The sequence below is a fragment of the Lepisosteus oculatus genome, chromosome 4, assembly GCF_040954835.1.
Source record: "Lepisosteus oculatus isolate fLepOcu1 chromosome 4, fLepOcu1.hap2, whole genome shotgun sequence".
In the NCBI taxonomy this organism is placed as follows: Eukaryota; Metazoa; Chordata; class Actinopteri; order Semionotiformes; family Lepisosteidae; genus Lepisosteus; species Lepisosteus oculatus.
In genome coordinates, this window is record NC_090699.1 from 46,003,876 (window position 1) to 46,027,893 (window position 24,018).

The 24,018-nt window shown below is 44.7% G+C and overlaps 1 protein-coding gene across 17 annotated transcripts in view; it reads left to right on the forward strand.

Moving 5' to 3' along the window:
• Positions 1-24,018, forward strand: part of usp54a (ubiquitin specific peptidase 54a) — a 99,631-nt gene that overhangs the window by 31,148 nt on the left and 44,465 nt on the right. For 14 of the 17 annotated variants that reach the window (XR_001478449.2, XM_069189293.1, XM_069189292.1 and 11 more), the window contains 2 exons: positions 6,954-7,883; positions 21,058-21,150. Coding sequence is in view for 16 of the 17 variants with exons in the window: in XM_069189293.1 (XP_069045394.1) it covers positions 7,737-7,883; positions 21,058-21,150 (240 nt within the window). In the remaining variant the exon portion in view is untranslated. Of the gene's footprint in view, positions 1-6,953; positions 7,884-20,271; positions 20,573-21,057; positions 21,151-24,018 lie in introns of those variants that run through there. The other 3 variants (XM_015347774.2, XM_015347775.2, XM_015347779.2) reach the window with 3 other exon arrangements.

Sequence of the window (24,018 nt, forward strand, 5' to 3'; positions counted from 1 at the left end):
ATTTTTTTGTATACAAATGATGATTGTGCCACAGCTTCACTGCTAAATGATACGGGTATTTTCAAGGATACAAAGGAGCAAGTAAAGGTCTACTCCATGCTGAAAATAGAAGGAAAGAAACAATGTTTCGGCTGTGGAGCCTTCTTCGGGTGTGTTTCCGCAGCCGAAACATTGTTTCTTTTCTTTTTTAGGATGGAATAGACCTTTACTTGTTCCTTTGCAGCCTACGCATGCTGACGCACCGACTTGAACTTTTTCAGGGATTCTGTAAGTACAGATAAAAAGCAGCCATTTGAACTCTTGTGGACTTTCATGCTGCTAGAGAGAGACCTGAATGACCTTTTCATTTTAGATGTGGAAGATGGGAATGTTCTTGGATTCTAGTGCTTGAGGCTCTTCCTTGGCGTGATCTCACAGGTGCAGTTGAAGATCGCTGGATGGGGTGGGGGGTCAAGCTTACTCTGACAATCCTCCTTCTTTGTTGCTTTGGTTTTATGGTCTTTTTTACTGTTAGAATTAACATTATCTGTTGTTCAGACCCCTGTGTTGTATTTTACGTTTCGATCAGCACCAGTCATTTTGTTTTCTAGTTGTTCTCCTGGTTGTACCATCTGGGAATACCTTTTCTTTTAACTGCACTATTTCTAAAAAGAGAGAAACTGCTTGCACAGAAAGGGAAATCAGTGGATAAAACTGGAGATGCCTGTCAGATCACAGATGGGACACAGTGACAGATCTGCAGTCGAGCTTCATTAGTAATGTGAATTTGCTGGTAAATAGTTTTTGTGCTGTGATTTTCAGGGGGCTTTGCAACTCATCTGGAGGAGATTTTAATTTTAAGTTCAAGCTATACTGTAAACAGTTTGCCCCTGGGAATTAATCATCACTTGCTTGAACTTTCCACTATTATTTGATAAGGTTTGACCACAACCTTATGAAAGTTGTACACCATGGTAAAAGCACAGTATAGTAAGTATGGTAGGTATCGCATATGCACAGTGCACTGTAGATGTGGTCATACCTACCATAGGAGACCATGACAAATCAAAGACATGTGGTAAACCTGGGAGAAGACTGCAGGAGTTGTGAGCGGTCATTCTGTGCCAAGCAGTTCTGGACCATTTCTCAGGGGACTTGCTTTGAGGACCAGAGAGCTGGGTCCCTGTGGCACACCAAGTGCCAGGATGCCGCTCGGATGCTCCAGCGTGGCAGGCTGGCAGAGGAAGAGATGCCAGCTGAAGGAGTCGGAGGTGATTAGAGACTCTGGGGTGCGTAGGAGGGCACAATGTGTTTCTCCATCGGGCTGGGCAAGGCAGGCTGGCACATTATGTAAGCAATTTCCATGTGATTATTACTGATAAAGTCTTAAAGGCTCTATGTCTCGATTGATAACCTGATGTTTCATTTTGAAAAGCTTACTTGTTTTTTTTGTATTTATCTATACCTATAGCTTGAATGCACAAAAACTTCATTTTCTCATCTAAATAAGAGGTTCTCATTAATTATAATTCAGTGCTTTTACACGTGGCCCTATTATCATTAGACTCGTGAGCTATTATCAGTGTCCAAAAGCACAACAGTCTGCTCCAATTTGGTTTGCTATGTTAAGAATGTTTTGGTGAATTACTTAGTCTGTCATCGGTAAACTAAGCTTGCTATGAACGCCTTGGTTTTTCAGTTAGCTCTGAGAACCAATCCTGTTCTTCCTTATCTGAATTTAATTAGAATTGCTGTTTGAAAGGAGCTGGCTGTAGCTTGAGTCCCAGCTCGTTGTCCTCAGCGGCTCGTGACCTGTAAAAGCTTGTGTTTGTGCTCACATGGCTGGTTACAGGGAGTGGCTCCTGCAAGCTGGGAACCTGTCTTCCCCCCTCAACAAGGTGAGCTCTCTACAAAGAAACACAACCTAGGGGTGGCCTTGTTAAGGGTTTCCTCCATTTGTTTGTTGTGTAGTTATCTTTCAGGTACGGAGTGATGCTGGGCCTGAACTCTTTGAAGAAACTGATTAGACGTTTGAAGGCTGAAAGGAAATGCCTGCTTCTACCACTGAAATCTCCGACTCAAACTTTTATTATTGTCCTCTAGGGAAAGCTTGAAAGGGGTGGCATGGTGGCGCAGCGGTTAGGATTTCTTCCTTACTGCACTGGGCCCTGGGTTTATTTCCGGACTTGGGGTGCTGTCTGTGTGGAGTTTGTACATTCTCCCCAAGTTCTCTTGAGTTTCCTCCCACAGTCCATAGGCATACTGGTAGGTTAATTGGCTGTGTGCCATGTGATGGACTGGTGTCCTGTCCAGGGACTCTGCCTTGCTTCTGTTGCCTGCTTGGATAGGTTGCGTCACCTGTGACCCTGAATTGGAAGAAGTGGTTAGAAAATGGATCGGTGAATGGATGGAAAGTTTGAAGGGATCTGCACTTGTGCAAACAGCATTTTTAAGAGGCTAGATTTTCTTCAGTCACATGTAGAATAGTAATTATAATAATAATTAATTGCTTACACTTATATAGCACTTTTCTGGACACTCCACTCAAAGTGCTTTACAGGTAATGGGGACTCTCCTCTACCACCACCAATGTGCAGCCCCACCTGTATGATGCGACGACAGCCATAGTGCACCAGAACGCTCACCACACATCAGCGATCAGTGGAGAGGAGAGCAGAGTAATGAAGCCAATTCATAGATGGGGATTATTAGGAGGCCATGATTGATAAGGGCCAATGGGAAATTTGGCCAGGACGCTAGGGTAACACTCCTACTCTTTTCGAGAAACTCCCTGGGAATTTTAATGACCACACAGAGTCAGGACCTTGGTTTTACGTCTGTTCCGAAGGACAGCACCTTTTTTAAGGCATAGTGTCCCAGTCACCTGAGCGCCCCCTGCTGGCCCCACTTACACCTCTTCCAGCTGCAACCTTAGTTTTTCCCAGGAGCTCTCCCCTCCAGGTACTGACCAGGCCCACATCTACGGAGCTTCAGTGGGCTGCCAGTTGTGAGCTACAGGGTGATATGGCTGCTGGCATGAAGAAGAGCTGGCAGCTGGGCCCAACAGGTGGTCATGGGCTCAACACCAATGAGAATCTTGTTCCTTCTGAAGGGCAGAGGTACGGCAAAGCACCCCTGCCATCTGGGGAGATTCAGATGATAGCAAGGTCTTCCTGAATCACTGTGCATCTACATGGGTGCCAGTTCCTGCTGTTGGTGTTGTTTTGAGCCATTCTGTTTTATCCTCAGCACTTCACAGTTCCACGCAGATTGCTTCTGTTATTTCTTTGCTAAAGGCCCAAGGAGGATTAGCTAATTATTGGCTGTTACAATTAGCCTTTAACTATCTTTATTAAGGTAGTATTCTCAAACCAATTGGGACTTCTCAAGTCAGTAACCTCCTCCCTTTCTGAAGATGACACTCTTTTGTAATGATCATTACAAGGTCATCCAGCAGTTTGTCTCCCCAGCTTTTGTTTGGAAGAAATAAGAGCCTGGACACTGTATGATTTTCAGTTTAATTCAGACGAAGAGAAGAACCTTAGCTCTGCTCTGAACTTCATTCAGTGTTATCTGATAACTTTCTACTCCTTTTTAGAAGCTGTACTTTAGAAATCTGTGATTTGCTTGAGCCTGAGTTTACTTTAGTATATTACTTAATAGACAGCTGGACAACTAAACTGTATTTTGTCAACTACAGGTAATTCAAATTTCAGCTGTACTCGCTGTTATGCCAGATTAATGCAATATTGTTCCAAGGGCATTTCTGGACTGCTGTTTGGAAAGTGGGTGGCAGGCTGTTAGCTATTTGAGTGCCCACATGTGAAACTCCTTCATCTACTGAATCGGAATAGGAGTCTGCTTCTGCTTTTAGCCCTTTAAACTGGACCAAAGTGTCTGGTTTGCAGGAAGCCTCTTAGTCTGTGCGTAGGAATAACAAAGAGGTGCTCTTGTCCAGGAAGAGCAGTAAAATCAAAGAGAACTTGTGCATCCATCAAAGAGAACTTCTGCACGTCTTGTTAATTGCCTCTCTCTATAGAGTATTTTGAGGGCTTTCATTTTCCTGTCCCCATGCATGCGTGATCTAATCTGTGGCACTGAAGCAGTATTTGGGCACTAAGTATTGCTTTGAGCGCCTAAGTCTTTTTGCATGTGGAATGGCATGACCAGGACTTTTGTGTTTCCCTGATTACATTCCTCTGTTGTTTGCATAGTGACAGACTGTGTGTGCAGAGGTGTTGTCTCTGCTCCAGCTCCTGTGCAGTAGAACAGCTCTCACAGTCCTGGCTGTGTACATCTCAGTCTAGGGCTGTGCTCTGATAAAATACAGATGCGAATGCAGTTGGTTTTCTGTTCAAGAAGAATTCTTTTGTGTGATGAAGTGTGCAGAGTAATGTTAGCACACTTAGAGTTACAGAGTAACTTAGCTGTGTGTACTTCCTAGTGAGAGAAATCCCTGTGTTCAGCAGAATAAGCTTTGTTCTTCGTCAATCAAGGCCTGCTGTGGATAGCGTTGAGCTAGAGCCTATTTAATTATTGTGCTGTGAAATAATTGTAAGGCTGGGTTTTGCTCCAGACAGATTTTGTGGAGTCAGAGAGGCTAATCTTGTGCATCTGATCAGGCTAATCTCCCCAGTGTGGCATGTTGTAGGGCTGATCGCAGTCGGTTCTCTACTCAGCAATCCAATTATACCAAGAGAAGACGGCAGAATGCCCCAACCCTTTTTCTGGTTGAGGGGGAGGCGTGTTGCCATGTGATCAACAGACTGTGGTGCAGCATGTTAATCCAGCACGTTATGGTTTGGGTGTCTCCTGTGGTGTCGGACAAGTGCTGTCTGAGCAAGAGGGTCTCGAAATGAGGCCAAGTTGTTAATCCAGCAACATCTACAAAACTACATTTCAGCAAATGTATGTTAAATATAATGCTCCACCTATTGATGACTAACCCTCATAGCCCATGCAGCAACCCATCCTGATCGTCTGATCGGCGTGTGCGCCACGTGCTGCAGACAGGAGGGCCTGTGCACTGTTGGTTGAGTACAAACACAGGGTCTGAAAGAGCCAGAGCCACTGCAGCCCCCTGTCTTAATGATCAGAGTTTTAATACTCAGACACCCACGGAAGGGCTTTGGGGGGGGTGAGGGGTGGGAAGCAGGAGAGCCCAGGTGTTGGAGTGGGAATTACATTTTACAGTTGCTACAGGCCACTTAAAGAAAAAGGAATATCATGGCTTACCTGTCAGTTTCCACCTATTGTGGAAAACTGTGGAAACACGCAGTGATGATATTTAAAAATGCCTCTTGAGGATTAAATAACAAGCCAAGTTGTCATACTGTAGATGGATATCAGTAATGCTGCTAAATGTCACTGCTTCTCTGACCTGCACTGCCTGAGCCTGCTGCACTAGAGAATGTCATGGTGAATACGCAGTGAACAGCACGGTGTGAAAGCCGACTGCAGAGCAGATGCTAGTAATGATATATGCTTTACTCGCTGGCAGTGGGGTTCTGCTAAGGAGAGTGTGCTGACAAAGGGAGTCTGAACTGTGAGACTCTCCAAACAGGTTGCATTTTCAGCGGTGCTCCTCAGTGCAGTGCTACAACTTGGACTAGGAGGCTGGCTTTCTGCAGGCTCTTTGCAGCCGGGGGAGTAGTGACATTGCATCTGTGTTGTGTGCTCCTTGGGCATTTTAGTCTGCATGTATTAATTTGGCAGTGTTTTGCCTGACCACTTGCTGTGTTATTGTCTGGTATTTTTATATTGTTACTTGTTTGTAGCAGAAGCTCTGATCCTCAGTGAAATTGGGAAATCCTGTAGTGGCAGTCCACACTGTTAATGGGTGGTTCTCTGAGCCCGCAGGGAGATGGCTCTGAAGAGAGAGCCATGCACTGACTTGCATCAGGAGTGAGGGGTCAGCCTGTGACTCACTGTGTGCCCAGTAAACACGCCAGTGTGTGACTCAGCCCAGGGCTCTGTCAGGTGACATGAACACACTGAAAAGCATCTCTGGCTTTTCTAGTTTGTGCAAGGAGGGGTTTTATTGTTGTCTACTAAAACATCACCCGGGAGCTCTCAGAAAGGAGGTCATATTTATTAAACACTGCCTGACTTTCCATTGTCTGTAAATCAGAGATGCCAGCAGGGTTACAAGTGGGAGGAGGCCTCTTGGCCTGTCTTGCCTATTTAACTTCTAGTAGTTGTTGTTCTTGAACAGCTCCAGCCTGACAGCTCCAGCCCTGCTCCAGAAAGCAGTGGCTTTGATTCTTTTTCCTTAAAGCACTGACTTGCAGTCTCGGATGGAGACTTCCTCTTTGAGCCCAATAGGAGTGTGCTGTTCGTCAGACTGCTAAACCCGCGTGCAACAGACTTGTCTTATCCAAGAACTAGAAATGAGCAAGTCAAGCACGTGGCGTTTCCTTGGAAGCAGAGTGCAGCAGCCGGCGCTCTGGCGAGTGCGAGTGCCCGGATGAAGGGCTCGGCCTGTTACAGCGCGTGTCGTCATGCTGTTGTTGCGGTTGATGGGACTGCGCCATGGCATGCGCGTGTGCCGTTTCCTGGCGGGGGACCGAGCAGCTGAGCGTCGTGCATCTCTGAGGGGTTCCTGACTGCCTTCAGGGAGCCCGTTCCTCCGCATTTGACAGCGCCTCTTTCACAACCCTGTCTCACGGGCCGCAGCAGGAAACAGCTGTGTGGTCTCAACCCCTTCTGAGCAAACTGCTCTTATGTTGAACCGCAGCGTTTCCATGTTCATCTAGACAATTACAGCAGCAGGACCACCGAGGGGTAACCAGCTGCTGCTTCAGGGTGTTGGGCTGGTACACCTGTGGGGAATCTTAACCTCTCCAGCCTTGCGAGGGCAAACCTCTCCTTTTTCCTATAGCCCAATGTGTATTGTGTGCTTCTTTGTTAAGCTGCCATTGGGATTGCTCAGTGTGGTCCGAGCTGTTGAACTTGTTTTTGTTCTTTTTTTCCAGCCTTTGAGAAGATGACCTGCAGAATGCTTGTCGGCCTAGCGGTTCCACAAGAGCGTGTGACGGTCCAGTAGGACACGGGGTGAGAACTGCAGCTCGGGAGAGCTTTCTACAGTGTGCCTGCGGATCGGGGGTCCCAGAGGTCAGATCGGAGAAGCGGCGGGGGTGTTTGACCAGTGACAGCGCAGCTGCCGGAACAACGATCAAGTGTCTGACGCAAGAGCTGTGCTTGATTTCGTAAATGAGTCCCAGGAGCCAGAGAGTGGGAGCAGAGACCCAGCTAATAAGCAGTGCTGGGTGGCAAATCCTCATTAAACAGCCTTGTTAGCGTTGCCCTTCTTCTTCGACCCCCTGAGAAGCAGGAAAGGTTGGCTTGCACCTTCTGCCCAATTTCTAATATCGCTGAGCAGACAGTTTTTCTTCCAGCTGTTCATCTGTTAAGACATTGCCTCTTGTGCTCTGTCAAGCTACAGGTTTGTTTAATGACCGTACTTTCTTGTTTAGGCCAATCCAAACTCAGTCGTATCATCAGGTGAGAGGAGCAGTCCCATCTTAACACATGGCAATAACTAGAGGAATATGCCAGCACAAACATTCTGCTCCAGCATTTTCCTTTCCATTCTCTGACTGACTGACATTCTATGTTACTTCCTGGACTTGCTGATGCGAGGATGACCTCCTTAAGCTCCTCACGCAGCTGGACGGTCCTTTCCTGAGCTGCAGGGAGACAGCGAGAGACTCTCGAGACACCTGTGGTCAGGCAGGTCATAGGAGAGCAAGAGGACCATGTCTTGGAAGAGGAATTATTTTGCATCCGGCAGCAGTGGGCTGCAGGGCATCTTTACTCCTCGGACCATGACGTCTATCGCTCCCAGCAAAGGGCTCATAAACGAGCCTGGCCAGAACAGCTGCTTCCTCAACAGTGCATTGCAGGTAAGACACGCACACACACTATCGCTCACCGACTCGTGCACACACTCTCTCGCACATGCATGCACACATGCATTCATGAGCAAGCACTAACGCGGTTACAAAACCGTGTGCCCATAGACACAATCCCACAGTTAAACATACACGTCCACTGATGCGTTCTTGCTTTATTTCCAATTTTGTATCAGAAAACCCTGCTTGTTTTAGCATGTTAGAGTTCAGGATGTATTGATGTACAATGAAAATGCAATAGTCTAAAGATGTAACTTCAGCAGATCATTGGACCCACACAGTGATTCACATTTTAAACACTGAACTGACAGGTTTGTCTATTTAAATTATATTGTTCCTTGGGATAAGAGAATTCTGAGAAGTCATCTGATCTTTAAAACCATCGGGAGCTCAGTGTTTGACTTGTGTTAGAATTCCAATCTGAGTTGTCTATGAAGTATAAATAGCCATTCAAATAGGAGTTTAGTACATCCAAGGCCATGTGAAGGTCCAGTCATGACCTGCCGGAGTGATGCAGATCGCCTGGCTGCTATTGAGATGAAGATTAAAATGAAAATATTCAGCTGCAACAACCAGCAGACTAGAGAAACCAGGTACCAGCTCTGTGTGGGACAGGTCAGGTACTGTTAGGTTACCACACTGGCTCAGGACCTTCACAACCATCGAATCCATCTACCTAATCTTAGGGAGATCGCAGTGGGTAGAGGGCAACACATTCCTGGGAAAAACCCAGTATGTGGGGAAACAGACCTGCATATTCACAGGCCTTTCAGGAGAGAGTTGGGAAAGTTGAATTGAGGGGAGTGTGACCCTTGAAAGACCTGATAGTAGACGTGGTGGAAGTGGATGACACAGGGAGGACATCATCATCAACACCTGTTTTTTGACATTTGGAAAGTAATTGCTGCCTTTTTCCTTTAAGCAATGTTTTGAGTATTACAGTTTCCCACATTCACCTTTGTCATCAATAGGCACTGCTAGGAAAGCTAACAGTATTATCACAAATCCTTATGTGGCAGGTAAGTTCTGCTGGTGCCGTGTTCATCTCGTTGAAATCCATCTTTAATAATTTAGTCATCTTTAGCTCTTTAGTCATCACCCATTGATGACTAAGTGTTACTATTAACTGTTCGAACACACTCTCGCCACAATTCAGGGTGGTCAAGAGCTGTGTACATTCTCAGAAAGGTTGTATTCATTGTTAACTTTGTGATTTTTGTGCTTAGTGTTTCTCAGTTTTCACTGCAAATATATGATTCTTCTGTGTTTTCGTTCACTGTTTCTGCAGTTTTGATTCTTCTGAAATATTTGATTTAACCCATTAGATGTTAGTTGTTTTTTTGTGCAACAGTATATAAATGTTTTTAGAAAACACAGCGGTGAGGTCCCCTTGGTGGGGCAGAGTTTACGCTTTCTGGCTGGAGGCTGCCCACACCTCTGGGGTCACGGTTTTCCTTCATTCCAGCTCTAGAGCAGCAATGCACCATGACTGTCAGTCGCCCATCGCTCTCTGCTGCTGCCTGCGGGCCATGAGGGTGCTCAGTGGCACCTTCTACACCTCTTGCATACTCAGCACAGACACGTTTGTACTGTAGAATCCCTCAGACCATCCCAAGAGTACTGCTAGGGAAAGGACTTGTTAGAGTTCAGCTTGCTTGGTAGTCCTAGTTGTAGTTGTACTAGAACTTGGTAGAGTTTAGCTTGCTAGCACCCAGGCGGTATACTGAAGATGCTACCCCAGACAATGGACAGGCCCAGAGTGAGGACTTGCTAGGGATGGACTGCTGACCTTGAATGCACACAGGCACTTGTGTTCACAGGTCCGAGGTCCTCTGCATGATTGCATGTACACAGTCGTGTTGAAATCTTCCTCAACTCACTATGGAAAATGTGCTTTGCCACATTTTCAGCATTTTGATCAGAAGTGTGCTATACAGGACTTAAGACCCCATGAGGCTATTGTTTTTTCACACAACAAATACCTATAGCTTATATTTTTCTGTTCTTTTGGGGTTTAATGTTTTAAAATAAGTTTTTGTTTTTTAAAGTGTTGTGATTGGATAGCTTATCTGTCACCCTCCCAAATTAGTTGTATACTGCAATTTAGATTTTCTTAAAAGCAATTCTTTACATAATAATGTTTTAATTTTGTTTAAAATTTAGTATGTCTTCTACATTTTTTATTTTAATTAACAGCAAAGAAAAAGTGCTTAATGTCTGTAGAATGCAATCAAAAAGAACACTGTTAATGAAGATGAATGTAATCAAAGTCTGTTCAAGGGATTTCAAGATCATTGCCTTTTAGATGATAGGTACTGTATTCAGTAAGTCTAGTATCAAATGTTTCAGTTACAAGCGATTGTTAATTCCATACTGCTTTTGCTCTATGACCCTCTTTATTTTGTCATTTTCCACAATAAAGGCTCCATGGACAAAGCCAAACTTCCAAAAGGGTTGTGGTGGTTGAAAACGCACAGTACATGATTCTTTAGTGATCTTGTGTGGTGTTTTTTGGGAGTTTCATGTATACAGAATGCATTGACATGTACAAGATGCAGAGCCATCCCCTTTAAAACTGCACTGAAATGGGAGAGGTCTGTGGCGATTGAATTACCCTCTGTGGTGCTTTTCTAGTGTTCATTGAATAAAAATACTTCATTCATCATTTTTTGTGAATTTGAGGATTTTGGTTTAAACTGAAAGTCAAAAGCACAAAGTATATTTAGGTGACCAGGCATAAACTTTTTCATTTATACAGTGGTTTTCATCCTGAACGATACAAAGCGATTCACCTCTAGCAGGGGACCCGCTTGCATAACAGAAGTGCCACCCCCACCTTGGGGGTCACACAGCACCCCTATTGCACAGCAGATCAGGGGGAGGAGGGAGGAAATCCAAAGACAGGAATTGCTTCACACTTTAGGGAGGGCAGATTGTTCAAGAACAGGGTGGAATGTATGCAGGACACCGGGGTAACATCTCTACTTTTACACTGTAGTGCCAAGAGATCTTTGCTGAAAAAAGAAGAGACCTCAGTTTAATGGTACCGCTCACCTTGTAAATTATTTTTTCCATTAATTTCTGTGTTTTTGTCATCATACTGTTGCCATAATAAAAGTAATACAGACCTATGATTTCCAGCAGCGGTTTGCACATGGCCACTGCTGATCGCGGCACATAGCTGCATTTGTTTTCTTTCCAAGTCTCGCCGGCGGCAGGCTGGGTCCTCCTGCTGTGGGAAGGGGTGGCACCGTTGTCCTGAGCGGTGGCAGTGCAAGCCCTTTGGATGCTCAGTGGCAGTGCCACCTGGCCTGCGGATATCCAGGACAGCCTGCGCGGTGGCTCTGGGGACCTCTCCTCCGCTGGTGTGATTCACTCTTGCTGATGCCAGCCTTCGTGACAAGCTGCCTGCAGAATCTTCTCCTCTGATGTCCCCTTCACCACTCCCCCGTTAAACAGGATGTGACAGGGCGACTGTCTGTGAGAGGGAAAAGGATTCGTCTGATACATCACCTTTACCGCTGAGAATTTGTGCTGCGCCACTGCCCACTGATACTTAAAAATAAATGACTTGTGGCTTGTTCTTGTTTATAAGAGACATTTAAAGCTCCCCATTGTCCCTCTAGCCATTGTGGAAAAATCCATCTTAAACTCCTGTTCGTTTTGTTCAGTACAGGGAGCCTTCCGACTGCCAAAGGCGAATGTAGTTTTCCCGATGACTGCTTCCGAGCGTGGTTCCCACTTTCGCAGAAAAAACGATCCCGTATCTAGCACCTTGTCTTGAATTTGTTTTCCTTGCTACTTTTGTTGAGATCCAGGTCCACGCACACCTAATGAAATCTCCCCCAAACATCCTTCAATCCAGCCATTGTTCATTGATTTAGCTGAACAAGTCAATCATTAATCATCACAGAGAAGTCATTTTCTTTTCATCAGCTGCAGTAGAGCTGAGCTTTTCAGTTCCTAGTCCTACCATTGGCAACCTGAACAATCCCATGACTGTTGCGGTACCTGTTCCAGAACAGTGCTTTGCTTTGTTGCTTGGTTATGTAATCACTGTTTTCAAAAAAACCTGAGAGAAGTTAAATTTGGGGTGTTGATACTGGTGTAATCCTTGAAGTCCATAATTCATATAATTACTGTAGCTACCTGAGGCTGTGCTGCATCATTAGGCATCTTAAAATGAATCTCGCAGTTTTTCCCCTCTGTAATGTGGAGTCCTGGCTAGCCTTGAGTGGAAATCTTTTTTTTTTTTGTCATTGTATTCCACTTTGTAGTTTTATTATATTATTGCTATGTACTGTATCCTCAAGGTGTTGTCGGAATGAGGAATAGCAAATAGAAACTTTGGCTCTGTAATTCTAGAGAAACAATTAACTCCAGGCACTGTAACTGCTTGAGAGCATCCCACCCACGCAGTCAACCTGCAGAAGGTGTTAAAAAAAATAAGCCTGGAAAAATATGATGACCTCATCCGGGTGGATTGTGTTTTGGTAAACATTACATATTGGCTTTAAAAGAGCTCCAGACCAATGTAAATTTGCTTTGAGCATACAGTTCAGCTACAGCCAGTGTACTCATTTTAGTCTGAGATGCTATGTTAGAAAAATCGCCATTTTTAGCTGCTGGTGGTAAAGATCCTGTTATGATGTAGAAAGTGCTGACCAGCTGTCCATGTGATCTGAGATGGCCCGTTTCAAGGGAGAATTTTTATGTTCTGCATTTTCTGATCATTAAATGTAGGGTGAAACAGTTAGCTAGTGGCTTGATGGTGCCTCCGAATCCAGCAGTCACTGCCGGTTGCATACAATAGGTTTGGTAACTTGAGGTCTCATTTTCTGACAATGCAGCAGAATTGGAAACTCAAAGATTGAACAAAATCAATTCTTTGTTTTATCTGACTAGAAAATGTGAGAAGCGATACAGAAATAAGTGGCTGTGTCCCTGTTCTCTACTGGGTGCTCAAGAAGATTAAGGTACCTTCACTCAGGTCTTCTGTGCTGAGATCTGGTCTGCTAGTTAAAGGAAGGATAGGAGCTGTTGCTTTCTGTTGTGACTGTGTTCACGGTGACTGCCGTTGAAGCTGCCAATTAGAACAGATCTGCAGCCTAAGGCCAGATGTCTTTACCTATTATTGTATTTGTTTAGTCATACGTTTCCAGCTCGGGTTTTTGATCTGGTTTCACAGATCTGCTCCTGGGTGAGTGGCTTGTGAAAAGGACTGAAACAAAGATGGTTAAACTTAATGGCTGAAAGTGCCTAGTTACTCGTACAGATCTTGTCTACTGCTTTTATAGACCAGCAGAAATGGGAATGCTCTCACAATAAAAGGGCCCGGTGCCAACTGTTGGCTCAGTCCAGAACTGGGAATGAAATAGTCAGTGCTCAAGTAAATGAGATAGTGTTTGCAAATTACCCTCGGAAACCATGTGAAAAGGAAGCAGTGGTAGTGGTGATAATTATTTTATAAAGTGCCTTTCTTGACTTCTTCTCACAGTTCCTGGGTGCTCTAGAGTTGTCCAGGCCTCTCTGATATGGGATAAACTGTTTCCTCTGCATGTGAGATGTAATTTTGCTGTTGCAGCTCATGGTGTAATGCTGGTTTCCCACCAAGGCCTCACTGTAGCTGCACTGTCTTCTCCGTTTCTCTCTCCCCTCTTGCTGTGTGTTCCACAGAGTGCGTCAGGCTTGTTATCAGTTTCCAAACTGTGAAATTTGCTTTCCTCCACAGTATTTAAAGTCTCAGCAGTCAGAAGATGACTTCATTAAAGAAGCAGTTTTGACCATTTGCCCTTGCCAAGCGTTTTTACTCTGTTGAAGAACAGTTATTTTAGCACTTGACAAGGACGTGTATGTGGAGCAGGCTGGGTCTGAACTGAACATCTGAGATGTCTTGCAACTGAGAGTTCTGTAGTTTTCTGAAGTGCTTCTGATTGTCACAAGAAAGCTCCCAAAATATTTAACGGAAGAATACTGTACATCCTACTGAAAAATGGATAAAAGAATGTGATTATTTTTTTTGAATCAATGTTTTCACAATTTTTCTGCTTGTTATTTAAATAAAACAGGATGCACTGTGGTTTGGCATTTGCAGGTCACACCACCGCTTGTTACAGTATTAACGCTGCCACTGTCCCAGTGTATCTAAGCTTGTCTGAGTAGAAGAGAAAACTGGCTTGTTCCAGTGGCGTTCAAGGCTGTGTACCACTTCCCCATGGTGCTTAACACTGGGGAGTGTCCCTGCTCTTACTCGTGTGCAGTTTCACAAGCCATGTCCACATGTTCAATGGAGATGGAGCAACTGCAAATAGTAAAATGTGATGGCAGTAGCAACACATATGGAAACTTGCCCTTTTCACTTTGACTAGGAATTATTTGTGACAAAAAATTATCTTGTTTTTAAAAACAAGATGATAAACACAAAATGAATATGGAAAACCAAAGCTCTGCAAATTTCACATGTAAACTTTCAATTTTTTAAATTTAAATTAAAAACGAGAGGAGGCCTTTTGGCCCATTTAGCCCATTTGGTAGTAGCTAACTGGTCTGAGGGTCTCATCCAGCTGTTTCTTGTAAAACGCCAGGGCATCAGCTTCAGCAACATGGCTCGTTTCTTCCAGACATTCACAACTCTAACTTATTTAGATCTCAAAGTACAGTGCACTTAAAGGCTTGAATATTGTCTGGTACCTTGCATTACCTGTAAACCACCTGTTTCTGTCTTAAACCAACCATATGAATGCTCCCTTCCCGAGCACGTGGACATGCAGTCTTTCAGGTGCTTTGGACATTCCCAGTCAGATAGCGTGGGCCGCTACACACGTCTCCTTATCATGGTCACAATAAACAGGAAGATCTGGACACCTTTTTCCTGAAAGGAATGTCTAGTACAGTGGAGAGAAATTGTTTAGGTGAAAAAGGGATGAATAAAATAATCTTCTGGCAAATTCTAACAACTTTTCAGAAGCAAATGGCAGTGTTGGTTTGTAAAGACACAAGGAGAGTTTGTATTCTCAGTTCTTTATGAATTTCCAACTGTGATCCCATGTCCTTTCTACATTTCCGTGTGTGAAACAGTCCCCTGGGTTCACACAGTTCTACTGGATCAATTTTTCCTCTTGTCTCCTTTTTAATAGGCTCATGGGATCTAGATCCCGTAAATTGTCCCATTTAATATTCCAATTGAGGTCTTATTAGCATAAGAGTGTCCTGGAGGGAGGCTGTTTGCAGGTCTTTGCTCCTTGATGACCCAGATAGAGCCTCCAGGTAGGTCCTGGCTCTAGGACTGGGCTGGCCATTCCTGTTCCTGAAGGCTGCGGTCTCTGAAGCAGCACTTGAAGAGCTGAGAGAAGCTGTTAAAGTGGCCCAGTGAGGCTATTAACCAGCCGGTTTGGCTTGTTGAGCAGAATTGACATGAAAGCCTGCAGATGTATCGGTCCTCCAGGCCCAATCCTAGACACCAGCCTGTACTAGAGTGCCGGTCTTCTCCTGATTTGCTGATGGTGAGTGTGAATAACTGCATCCCAGCTTCTCCGGCTGATCCTACAGAGCATGTGCCCTTTTTGCTAATGTTATTTTTATGGCTTCCCCAGCTGCTTTGTTTTTTCTGTAGAGAGGGTTTATCTTCTTAATAAATGCTTTTCCCCAAGACTGCAGCAGCTGCGTACTCGGATCTGCTCAGTCCGTGCTATTACAGAGCTTCCACCGTGTTGAAATCACAGGAAATAGAATAAATTGCTGGAAATAATTTAATTTTAGCTTGCAAAGTGATCAGTTTTTGTGCCTGTTCTCGTTTATTTTTTTTTTTACTGTGTCATTGAGGAGGGGTGAGGCTTGGACATTTTACAAGAGTGCCTGGCTCATCAGAGGTGAGGAGATTTTGGGGCGTCTTCTCACCTGTTGCGCTTTTGACCAAAAGTCCCCATGAAGGTTTGTTGTCACAGATCTGGTCACAGACGGGTGCAAGATGATGCTCTCTACTCGGTGTGCAAGTGTGCAGCGCGTGATGAGTCCGCAGCAGTGTAACTACAGTTGACAACTTTAATTTAACCCAAGGACACCAGTCCAGATGGTAACTCCAGATGCTGGCTGTTGCAGTTCAGTTAATGTGACATAGCATTGCACTCTGACTTCCCTAGTTATCACTAAAAAAGGCATGTGTCCAGATCCTTCTGCTAGATTTGAGCCTGGATTAAATGAAACCGTCAACCAGCTTCTCGCGCCTGTTGGGGAGGGAGCGTCTCTGCTGGGTGGATGAAATAGGCCTCTTCAAAACTGGGATCCGAATCCACGGCCTGAGTATGTAATTTGCGAGAGGGTCAAAGTTCCGATTTGTCCCAACTGTTCATGACTTTCAGTTTCCTTAAAAAGAGCCTCTCTCTTGAACTTGCGCGACACTCCCAGGTGGTGCGGCTGCCCCCTGGGCTCGGCTCTGATCAGGAGCTGTGCGACTGAGTGGACAGAAATGAAAGTAATCCACAGCTGCTCCTCCAAGCCACCTGGCTGTAGCATCACTCCGTCAGTCCCTGTTGGGGAATGGAACTAAGGAGGCCTCTGGATGGTGACAGGCCCTGGCGTGCGCAGGGATAGTGAAAGACAGTCGCTCTGACAGTCTGCAGCCCCCTCTCCCCGCACACCTGGAGACCACACAGCTACTCGGCTGCTCGTGCCCTTCCATTTCACCTGCCCGGCAGCTCCTAGCAAAGAGCAGCTCACATCTCTGTGGGACACCTACACGAAAAAAAACAACAAACGAGAAGCGTCTGTCTGTGCAGATAGAAAGTGGGGGAATTCAAACTTGGATCGCAGGCATAAAGGCTTTGCTAAGCAATTTTTTTGTCATTAGTCTTCTTTATAGTAATGAGAGCAATGAATCATCGAGACAGCCCCATTACCTCATACTGCTGCAGGAGAGCACTTGCTGTGCATGAGGGCCTGCTAAACTTCTGTGCTACTGAAAGAAAACACACTTGTGCAGAGGGGAAAGAGCCTCCTCATATTGATCTCTCTCTCTGGAAACACCAGCAGATGCAGTTGACTGTCCTAGGCTTGGTTACTGCAGTGCTTGCTTGTTATTTTGAAATGTAAAACTGATTAAAAAGTAAAATTCTAAAACAGCCTCGAAGTACACAGTGTGTCACACTGTGTTTGCCGCAGTCACAATGGAATCATCTTTGCAGCCTTTTGACTCCCTGAAGAAAAGGGGAGGAGAGATCTTGCTGGTGGATCTGGAGCATGTCTTTAACCAAGTGAATTACCTGCACTCTGCTCAGACAGAGTCCAATAAGAGGGGCCAGAGCCAGCTTGAACAGAACAGTTGTCTTTAAAAACGTTTTATCGAGGTCTTGTGTGTGTAGCTAGTCTTTTCAAAAGTTTGCTTTTTGACTGTCCAAAGACAGACAGTCTGAAAAGATAGCATCGCAGGCTGCTTATGGGAGGCTGCAGTTTGTAACCGGTACTGAAGGATGCTTAGAGAACAGTATAGTGGCCAAGTAGAGATGGTTTCCAGCTGCACACAAAAAAGAAGATACTTGAAGAAGTTGAGTAGTCTATCCCACAAGCTGCTCGCACTGACTCAGCGGCTAGGCGGCAGGTTTATACTGGTCAAGGCATCATTAGAGCAATGCCGGTTTTCACTGACCTGGAGGAAGTGCCCATTTCTACCAGAACCCGAAACTGACTGGCTGCTGCTGGGGCTGTTCAGACTGGCTCTGGGAGTCGGGCTCTTGAGCTGCTGCCGTGTGGTTAAACAAACAGCAGCCCTGTGCTGACTGTCTCCTTACTCGCTCCCACATGCTGCCTGGAGGGGGGGCTGTGCCGAGCCTGCCTCGTCAGCACTGCACCTCAGGATTTTAGCAATTTCAACAATCTGTTTCTGATTCAGCAAAAGCTGAATCATCACCAATTCAAAACAAAAAAAAAATCCTAAAACCAGCATACAATCTGTCACCTGCCACTTTCTCTTTCCTTAGTCCTGGCTCTGGGATTCGGCGTGGCTCTTCTGTGTAGCCCCTGTGGCTCTGGAGTGGCTGAAGGCAGATTGATAGTCCACTGAGGCGAGCAGAAGGAAACCCCTACGCTGATGTTGCTCCTCTTTCATGATCTTGACAGACAGGTCTTTTCTTTCTCTGTGATGGGTGAACTCCTGGGTTTAGGCTGAGTGATCTCTCCTGTTGCTTCTTCAGTCGATGCCTTTGCGTTCAGCTTCCTTGTGCATGTTCCTGCAGATCAGTTTGAATGTGTCTACCCAAAGCACATGCTATTTTAATCAGCACCCAGTGCAGTTCTTCCCCAACACGCATCTAAAATCAGAGTGTCCATATTAATTCTTCAGAAAGTCAAAATATGCTTTTTGTTTTGAGTGAAGACCGTAATGATGCAACAGAATCTAAGGCAGGGTTATTTCCACTTAGGATCTTAGGATATGTATGGATCTCAGGTTTAGTGATTGTGCTTAAAGCTCAAATTGACAGATGATAGTCCTGCAGAACTTAAATTCCAAATGTTGTTCAAACTGACATTTAAAAAAATCATCTGACCGCATCATAATCCTGAGAAATGATCAGCACGTCCTTTCTGGTGTGCAGTTCAAAATCTTTGCTGGAGTCTGGGATGTGACAGTGGCATCCTGACAGCTGTTTGCAGAACGTGTTTGTTAATGGTTCAGGGTGAAAGATGTCAATTGTTGTTGGAATGGGATTTTTCATATCAGTGACGTTCCTCACTCCCATAGCCTGAAGAAGGCTCCTCAGCCGAAACGTTGTTTCCTTTCTTTTCTTTTCAGCATGGAATAAACCCCTTACCTGTTCATTTGACTGGATGAGAATTACATTCTATAATACTCAGCTTTTATATAACGCCTTTCATGGTACATCATCTAGGTGCTGTACTGTGAAACAGCAGACAGGAATACCTTACACCATAAATGAAGCAGAATGAAACACTAGAGTTTTAAGACAGGATTGGAAAGTGATGACTGACTTGCAAGTTCTGATATGGACTCAGATCATTCCATCAGTTCTAGGTTTGAGGCATGCTTCTGTTTTAATTATTTTAGTATTGTGGTTAGGTTTTGACCTCGTTGCTATCTAATCACAAGAAACTGCAATGGTTTTGTGTTAAATGCACATTTTGTCTGCATAGCCCTTTGATTCTTGTTCTCCATGGTGTTCCTGTAGGCCAGCCCAGATGGCAGTGCTTTCTGTGTGAGCTATGAAACTTCTGTGAAATTTAAACCTGTTTGTCTAGCTGACAGCTTCCTTATGGTTCTTACTGCATTACCAATTAGTCTGCCTGGATATATTATTGGAGCTAAGGGATTTGAGTTTGAGACTTCAGTCATTTTAAGGCCTCTATACAACACAGTGTGTATAGACTGTATATTAACCTTTCAATGAATCTCTTCCTTCTTTTGGCATTAATGTTTGTCCCAGAATTCCTTATAAAAATAACCAGTAACCGGTTTATGGTAACAAGTCCCACATCTATATAGAATAGGTTATTTCTCTGTGTTTATGCACATAGAACAATGACTAAATCATTGGGATTTGCCATTCCTGTGATACCTTAATGAGATTAAAGTTGAGCTGTTTGTTGATAGCACGGTTTGCGTATTGTGGTTGTTAAACTAGCCAAATAACATCTGCTGCAGTGGCAACACTCCTGATGTGGAGAGGTCTTTACTACTCCTGGCTCCTTGTGACTCAGTTTAATCAATTACTGTCTTACTTACCGTTACTTTCAATTCTCAGATGCCATGACTATAGGTCTCCTGTAAAACCTGCTTTTACATTCTTTGAATTGGCAGAATACTCTGCAGGACAGGGCAGTCATTAGGGTTGGGTTGAGCTACAAACCTTACAAAGCTTTCTTGTTGACTCCCATGCTTGTTTATGTATGACAGTGATGTGTATGTCTGTTCGGGCAGTGGAGAAACTGGGGAAAGAACCCAGTGAAAGAACTGATCAAGATCGGAGCAGAGGGTTGCTACTGGCTGAAGGGTGAAGGAGTAAATCGGTTTCCATTTAGGGAGCAGGACAGGAAATTAAGTCCTCACCCTACTCTGAACAGCAATGCGTGTGGCTTACTTTAATAACACAATGGTGGGGCTGCATGGCAATATGTAGGAGGCCCAAGCCCCCAAATTTCAGGCTGTTGTTGTGTGTACCCCCAACGTGTGCTGCAGCGGAGGCTGATTTGAACATGGCAAGGGTCCTGAGCCGGCCCAGGTGAGTGAGGCTGTCTCTGCCGTCACTTCACATCTTCACACGGAGCACCAGTGTCAATTCCTGGAAGTGATGACATTCCCTGCGTCTCCTGCCCCCCCCCCTCTTTCTCTCTCTCTCTCTCTGGGTCCTCCAACACCCATTTCTCCTGGCAGGCTGCACACATCCTCTGCAGCGTGCTGCAAGCGCACTCAGGCTTTGATTTGTTTAAAGTTGGGATGTCTGAGAGGATCTTAGCGCAGAGATGCGCTGAATTCTTCCACGGGGGGATTAAGTGAAGTGTTCATCTAGCACTCCTGCTCTGGGGAATGGAGCGGGGGCTGTCTGATATTTATGGAGGGGATTGGAACACTACGGGGAAATTGGCCAGCTGTAGCCAGGAGGGATTGAACAGGACGACTGGATTGTGTTGTATTATTCAGAATCCAGAAGACATCCTGCAGCCGCGACAGACAAGTGAGTTAGTGCAGGGTTCTGCTTGAAGGATCCAGGTACTAGATGCGTTTGTCGAGGGGAGAGCGGATTAGTCCAGTTCTCTTGTTCAAATTTAATAAAGCCAAAGAATAAACGGCATCCTGATTTACTCAACCGATGAATCTGGTGACATGAAATTCAGACCAGCTGGGTGTTCTCACCAGAAGCTCAGAGCATTTTCTCAATGATTGCACAGAGGTTGGAATTAATTTCTCCTTTTTAGTGTTGAAACTGACTAGTGCCCTTTCTGCATTAAGGGCTTTTGGTAACAGTAGTGAATGTAAGACTGGCACCCAGTGTCAATATTGGTCAGTGCATACATTGTTTTACAGTATACATCTGCTGTTTAACAGTCCTAGCAAGAGTTGTTGAAATACAAGTGCCGACAGACGAGCCTGCCCCTGTGCATGTGAACGGTGCCCTCTGTAGTAAACTATCCCTTAAAATGCACATTTCTGTTTCTCCAGGTTCTCTGGCACCTGGACATTTTTCGCAGGAGCTTCCGCCAATTGACTTCCCACAAGTGCATGGAGGACTCCTGCATCTTCTGTGCTCTCAAGGTACAGTACCCAGTCATGCATCTTGGTCAGTCTCTTCACCTGTTCACCGGATTAGCTTAGCAGCTTGTTCTGGCCACACTGAGAGACTGGTGGCCTTGATGTTTGGGCTGTTTTATATGAGGAGCAGCCATTAGAATCTGGTCTGGGCATCTCTTTAAAGCTCTTTCAGCTGCCTGCTTAAATACATGTAAATGCTTTGCATGTAGCCGATGACAGATGCATCTTAGCATCTCTCAAATGGGCTCCTTTGTGCTGAATGATTTGAGACTAATGAGATCCAAAAACTTCTCTCAGCCAGCTTTTTTCTTCCTTCAATTAATATGCGTTTACTTGATATGAGTGTCTCCACCTGAGCGACATGTACAGCAATGACAGTTGCCTGTTAACTTCCACGGAAGTTGACTGGCTTTTGCCATGTCTGCCAATGTAGTAAGTCATTATTTTTGATTCTTACTTCTGTATGCCTGTATGCACGCTGCTGTCTGCCCTTGCCATGCTGTCATGAACATAGCCATCCAGAATGTTGAAGTAAAAAAATCTGTCATATTAGGGACGTTAGCAAAGGCTGATTTGTAAAACCAGCTGCAAGTGTTCAGAAGTCACCCCTTCTGATAAAGACCAAATTTGGGAAACCAAATTCTAAAAATTAATTCTCAGATGGAATATGTTCCCTGTGTAGTGTCATACGGGTAACCATGAATAATTGCTGATAAAAGTTTTTCAAATTTTATAGTACAGTAATTCCAACAAATTTACATTCTATTAGCTCTGGAAATTTTGTTCCTTCCGTTTCAAATTAGCTTGAAGTAGCAGATTTCAGTGAATATTCAGGTAGAATATTCTACCCTGCTACTTTCCTACTTGAACTGGTTAGAGTTTTTTTGTGAGTCTTAGGAACATCATTAAATAAAATGTCTCAGCTCACAAAAGCCTTTCAGCTGGAGATTTTAAAATGTGCCCTTTCCCTGGAATACAGACACATTAGAACAGACACTGTTACCTATGTGGTAGTTAGAGCTTGAAAGGCAGCAAGGTTATCCCTCTAAATTCAATTTCCAACTTATATGAGTAACCATATTAAAATCTTAAAGCACGCAGTATTACATGTTGAATGACACCATAAGGTCCTAGCAGTTGATTTACCATGAACAAAAATGTTTTCATGGAATTCATTGTCTATTTCTAAGGTGTTCAGAGTGGATAATGAATGTTTCTCATGTTTTAAGCACTATACAGTTATGAAGTTATAGTGCAAAATCTTTCCAGCTGCAAAGCTGTGTTTATTTGTATCGCAGAGTGTTTTCGTTCCCTCTGTGCACCACTGCTGCCATCAGTTCTAGTTGCTGCATGTTATGCTTAGAATGAGCCCACTGTTCTGATGACTGTTGCAATCTTTGTTTTAAATCACAGTTAATACGGGAGTCTTGCCTGTTCTCGTTTGAGCTCTTTCTTTGAAAATGTGATTAAAAAGCATCACTAATTGTGGCAACTCAGCAGGTACAATCAGCTTTGCTCAGACCCCCCACAACAAGGTTTTTAAATTCCCAGGACGTGGCTTTCTTGGTGGAGATTAGACTAGGGAAATGAGACACAGTGCTCAAAGCTGTTCCTCTTGCCCCTTCCAAATTGCTCCCAGCAGAAGCCCTCGTTCTCTCCTTGCAGTCTTAAGAGCTGCATCGTTTCTCAGGCTTCGTTAGTGCCCTGGTTATGAAACTGGGCCTCTCTGGGCTTCCAGTTTAATTTGCTCTCTCTGCAGGTCTTGCTCTGGATCTGCTTGTATCCTGCACTCTGTTACCAAGCCGCTTGGCAAGGCTGAGCATCTGGGCACAGAGCTGCAGCAGTTTTGCTTTACAGTCTGATTAGGAGAAAACAGCTTTCCGACTGTCCCAACTGTTAGTGTTTGTCTCCATTTTCAAGTCTGCTCTACTTAACCTTCTTCAATCTAGCCTCTTTCTCTCTGTTTTGGAATGTTTTATTTAAAGAGCCAGTGTTACATTATTCTGTAGTCTGAAGTCAATGCCCCTTTTTTAAATTAAATTCCTTTTGAAAATCCTCCCTGCTGCCCCTGCAGGATGCCACTAGCGAGAGACAGGAAGTGTGATTGTGGCCTGCTGAGTGGAGAGTGGGGGGGGGGCTACCCACTCCACTCCACTCCATGTCCCTCCCATTGGGCTCCACTAAGGGATCATTGAAGGGGGAAGGTGTCTCAGTCACGGCTGTGTGCTCTGGAATAAGATGCCGGGTTCCAGGATCCTCAGAGGATTTCCAAATTTCGTCTCTCACAATAGTCTCCACAAGCACTATTAGTGAAACCTGTCACTATCCATCCGGTATTGGAAAGCCCTCGTTCCTGGTGAGGGAGGTGCCAACCTGAATGCATCCTGCGAGCACAGAGCATAAGCAGTGTGAGCAGAGCAGCAGCTTTCTCCTTGCACAGCTGTTCACAGAGGGGAGATTGTGCTCGATAAAACATCATAAAAGATTAAAATCCTGTACAAAAAGAAGGATAGGGCCTTCAAAGATCCAAATCTCTGTTCATGCACTCAGCTGCAGACGTTCGGGTGGGAGTGTTAGATCAGCCTGTCGGCATGCATGCGGCCTGCTGTACTGATTACAGGCCTGAGAACTGTTAGCCTTTCCACGACAAGAGCCTGATGTGGGGGATTTCCAGCACTTTATTTCTTCCATTCTGGAATGTTTTCATTATGTCATGATAGGATTAACCCATCTTCCCTCCCCTTGTTGGCTTTTGAATCTGGGTAGCAGTGATTGATAAACCCTAATGTCTACGTTTTTTATGTTAATATCTGCAGAGTAGTTTCATAATTGTACCAAGACCAAATGTTTGGATTTTAAAGATGGATTTGA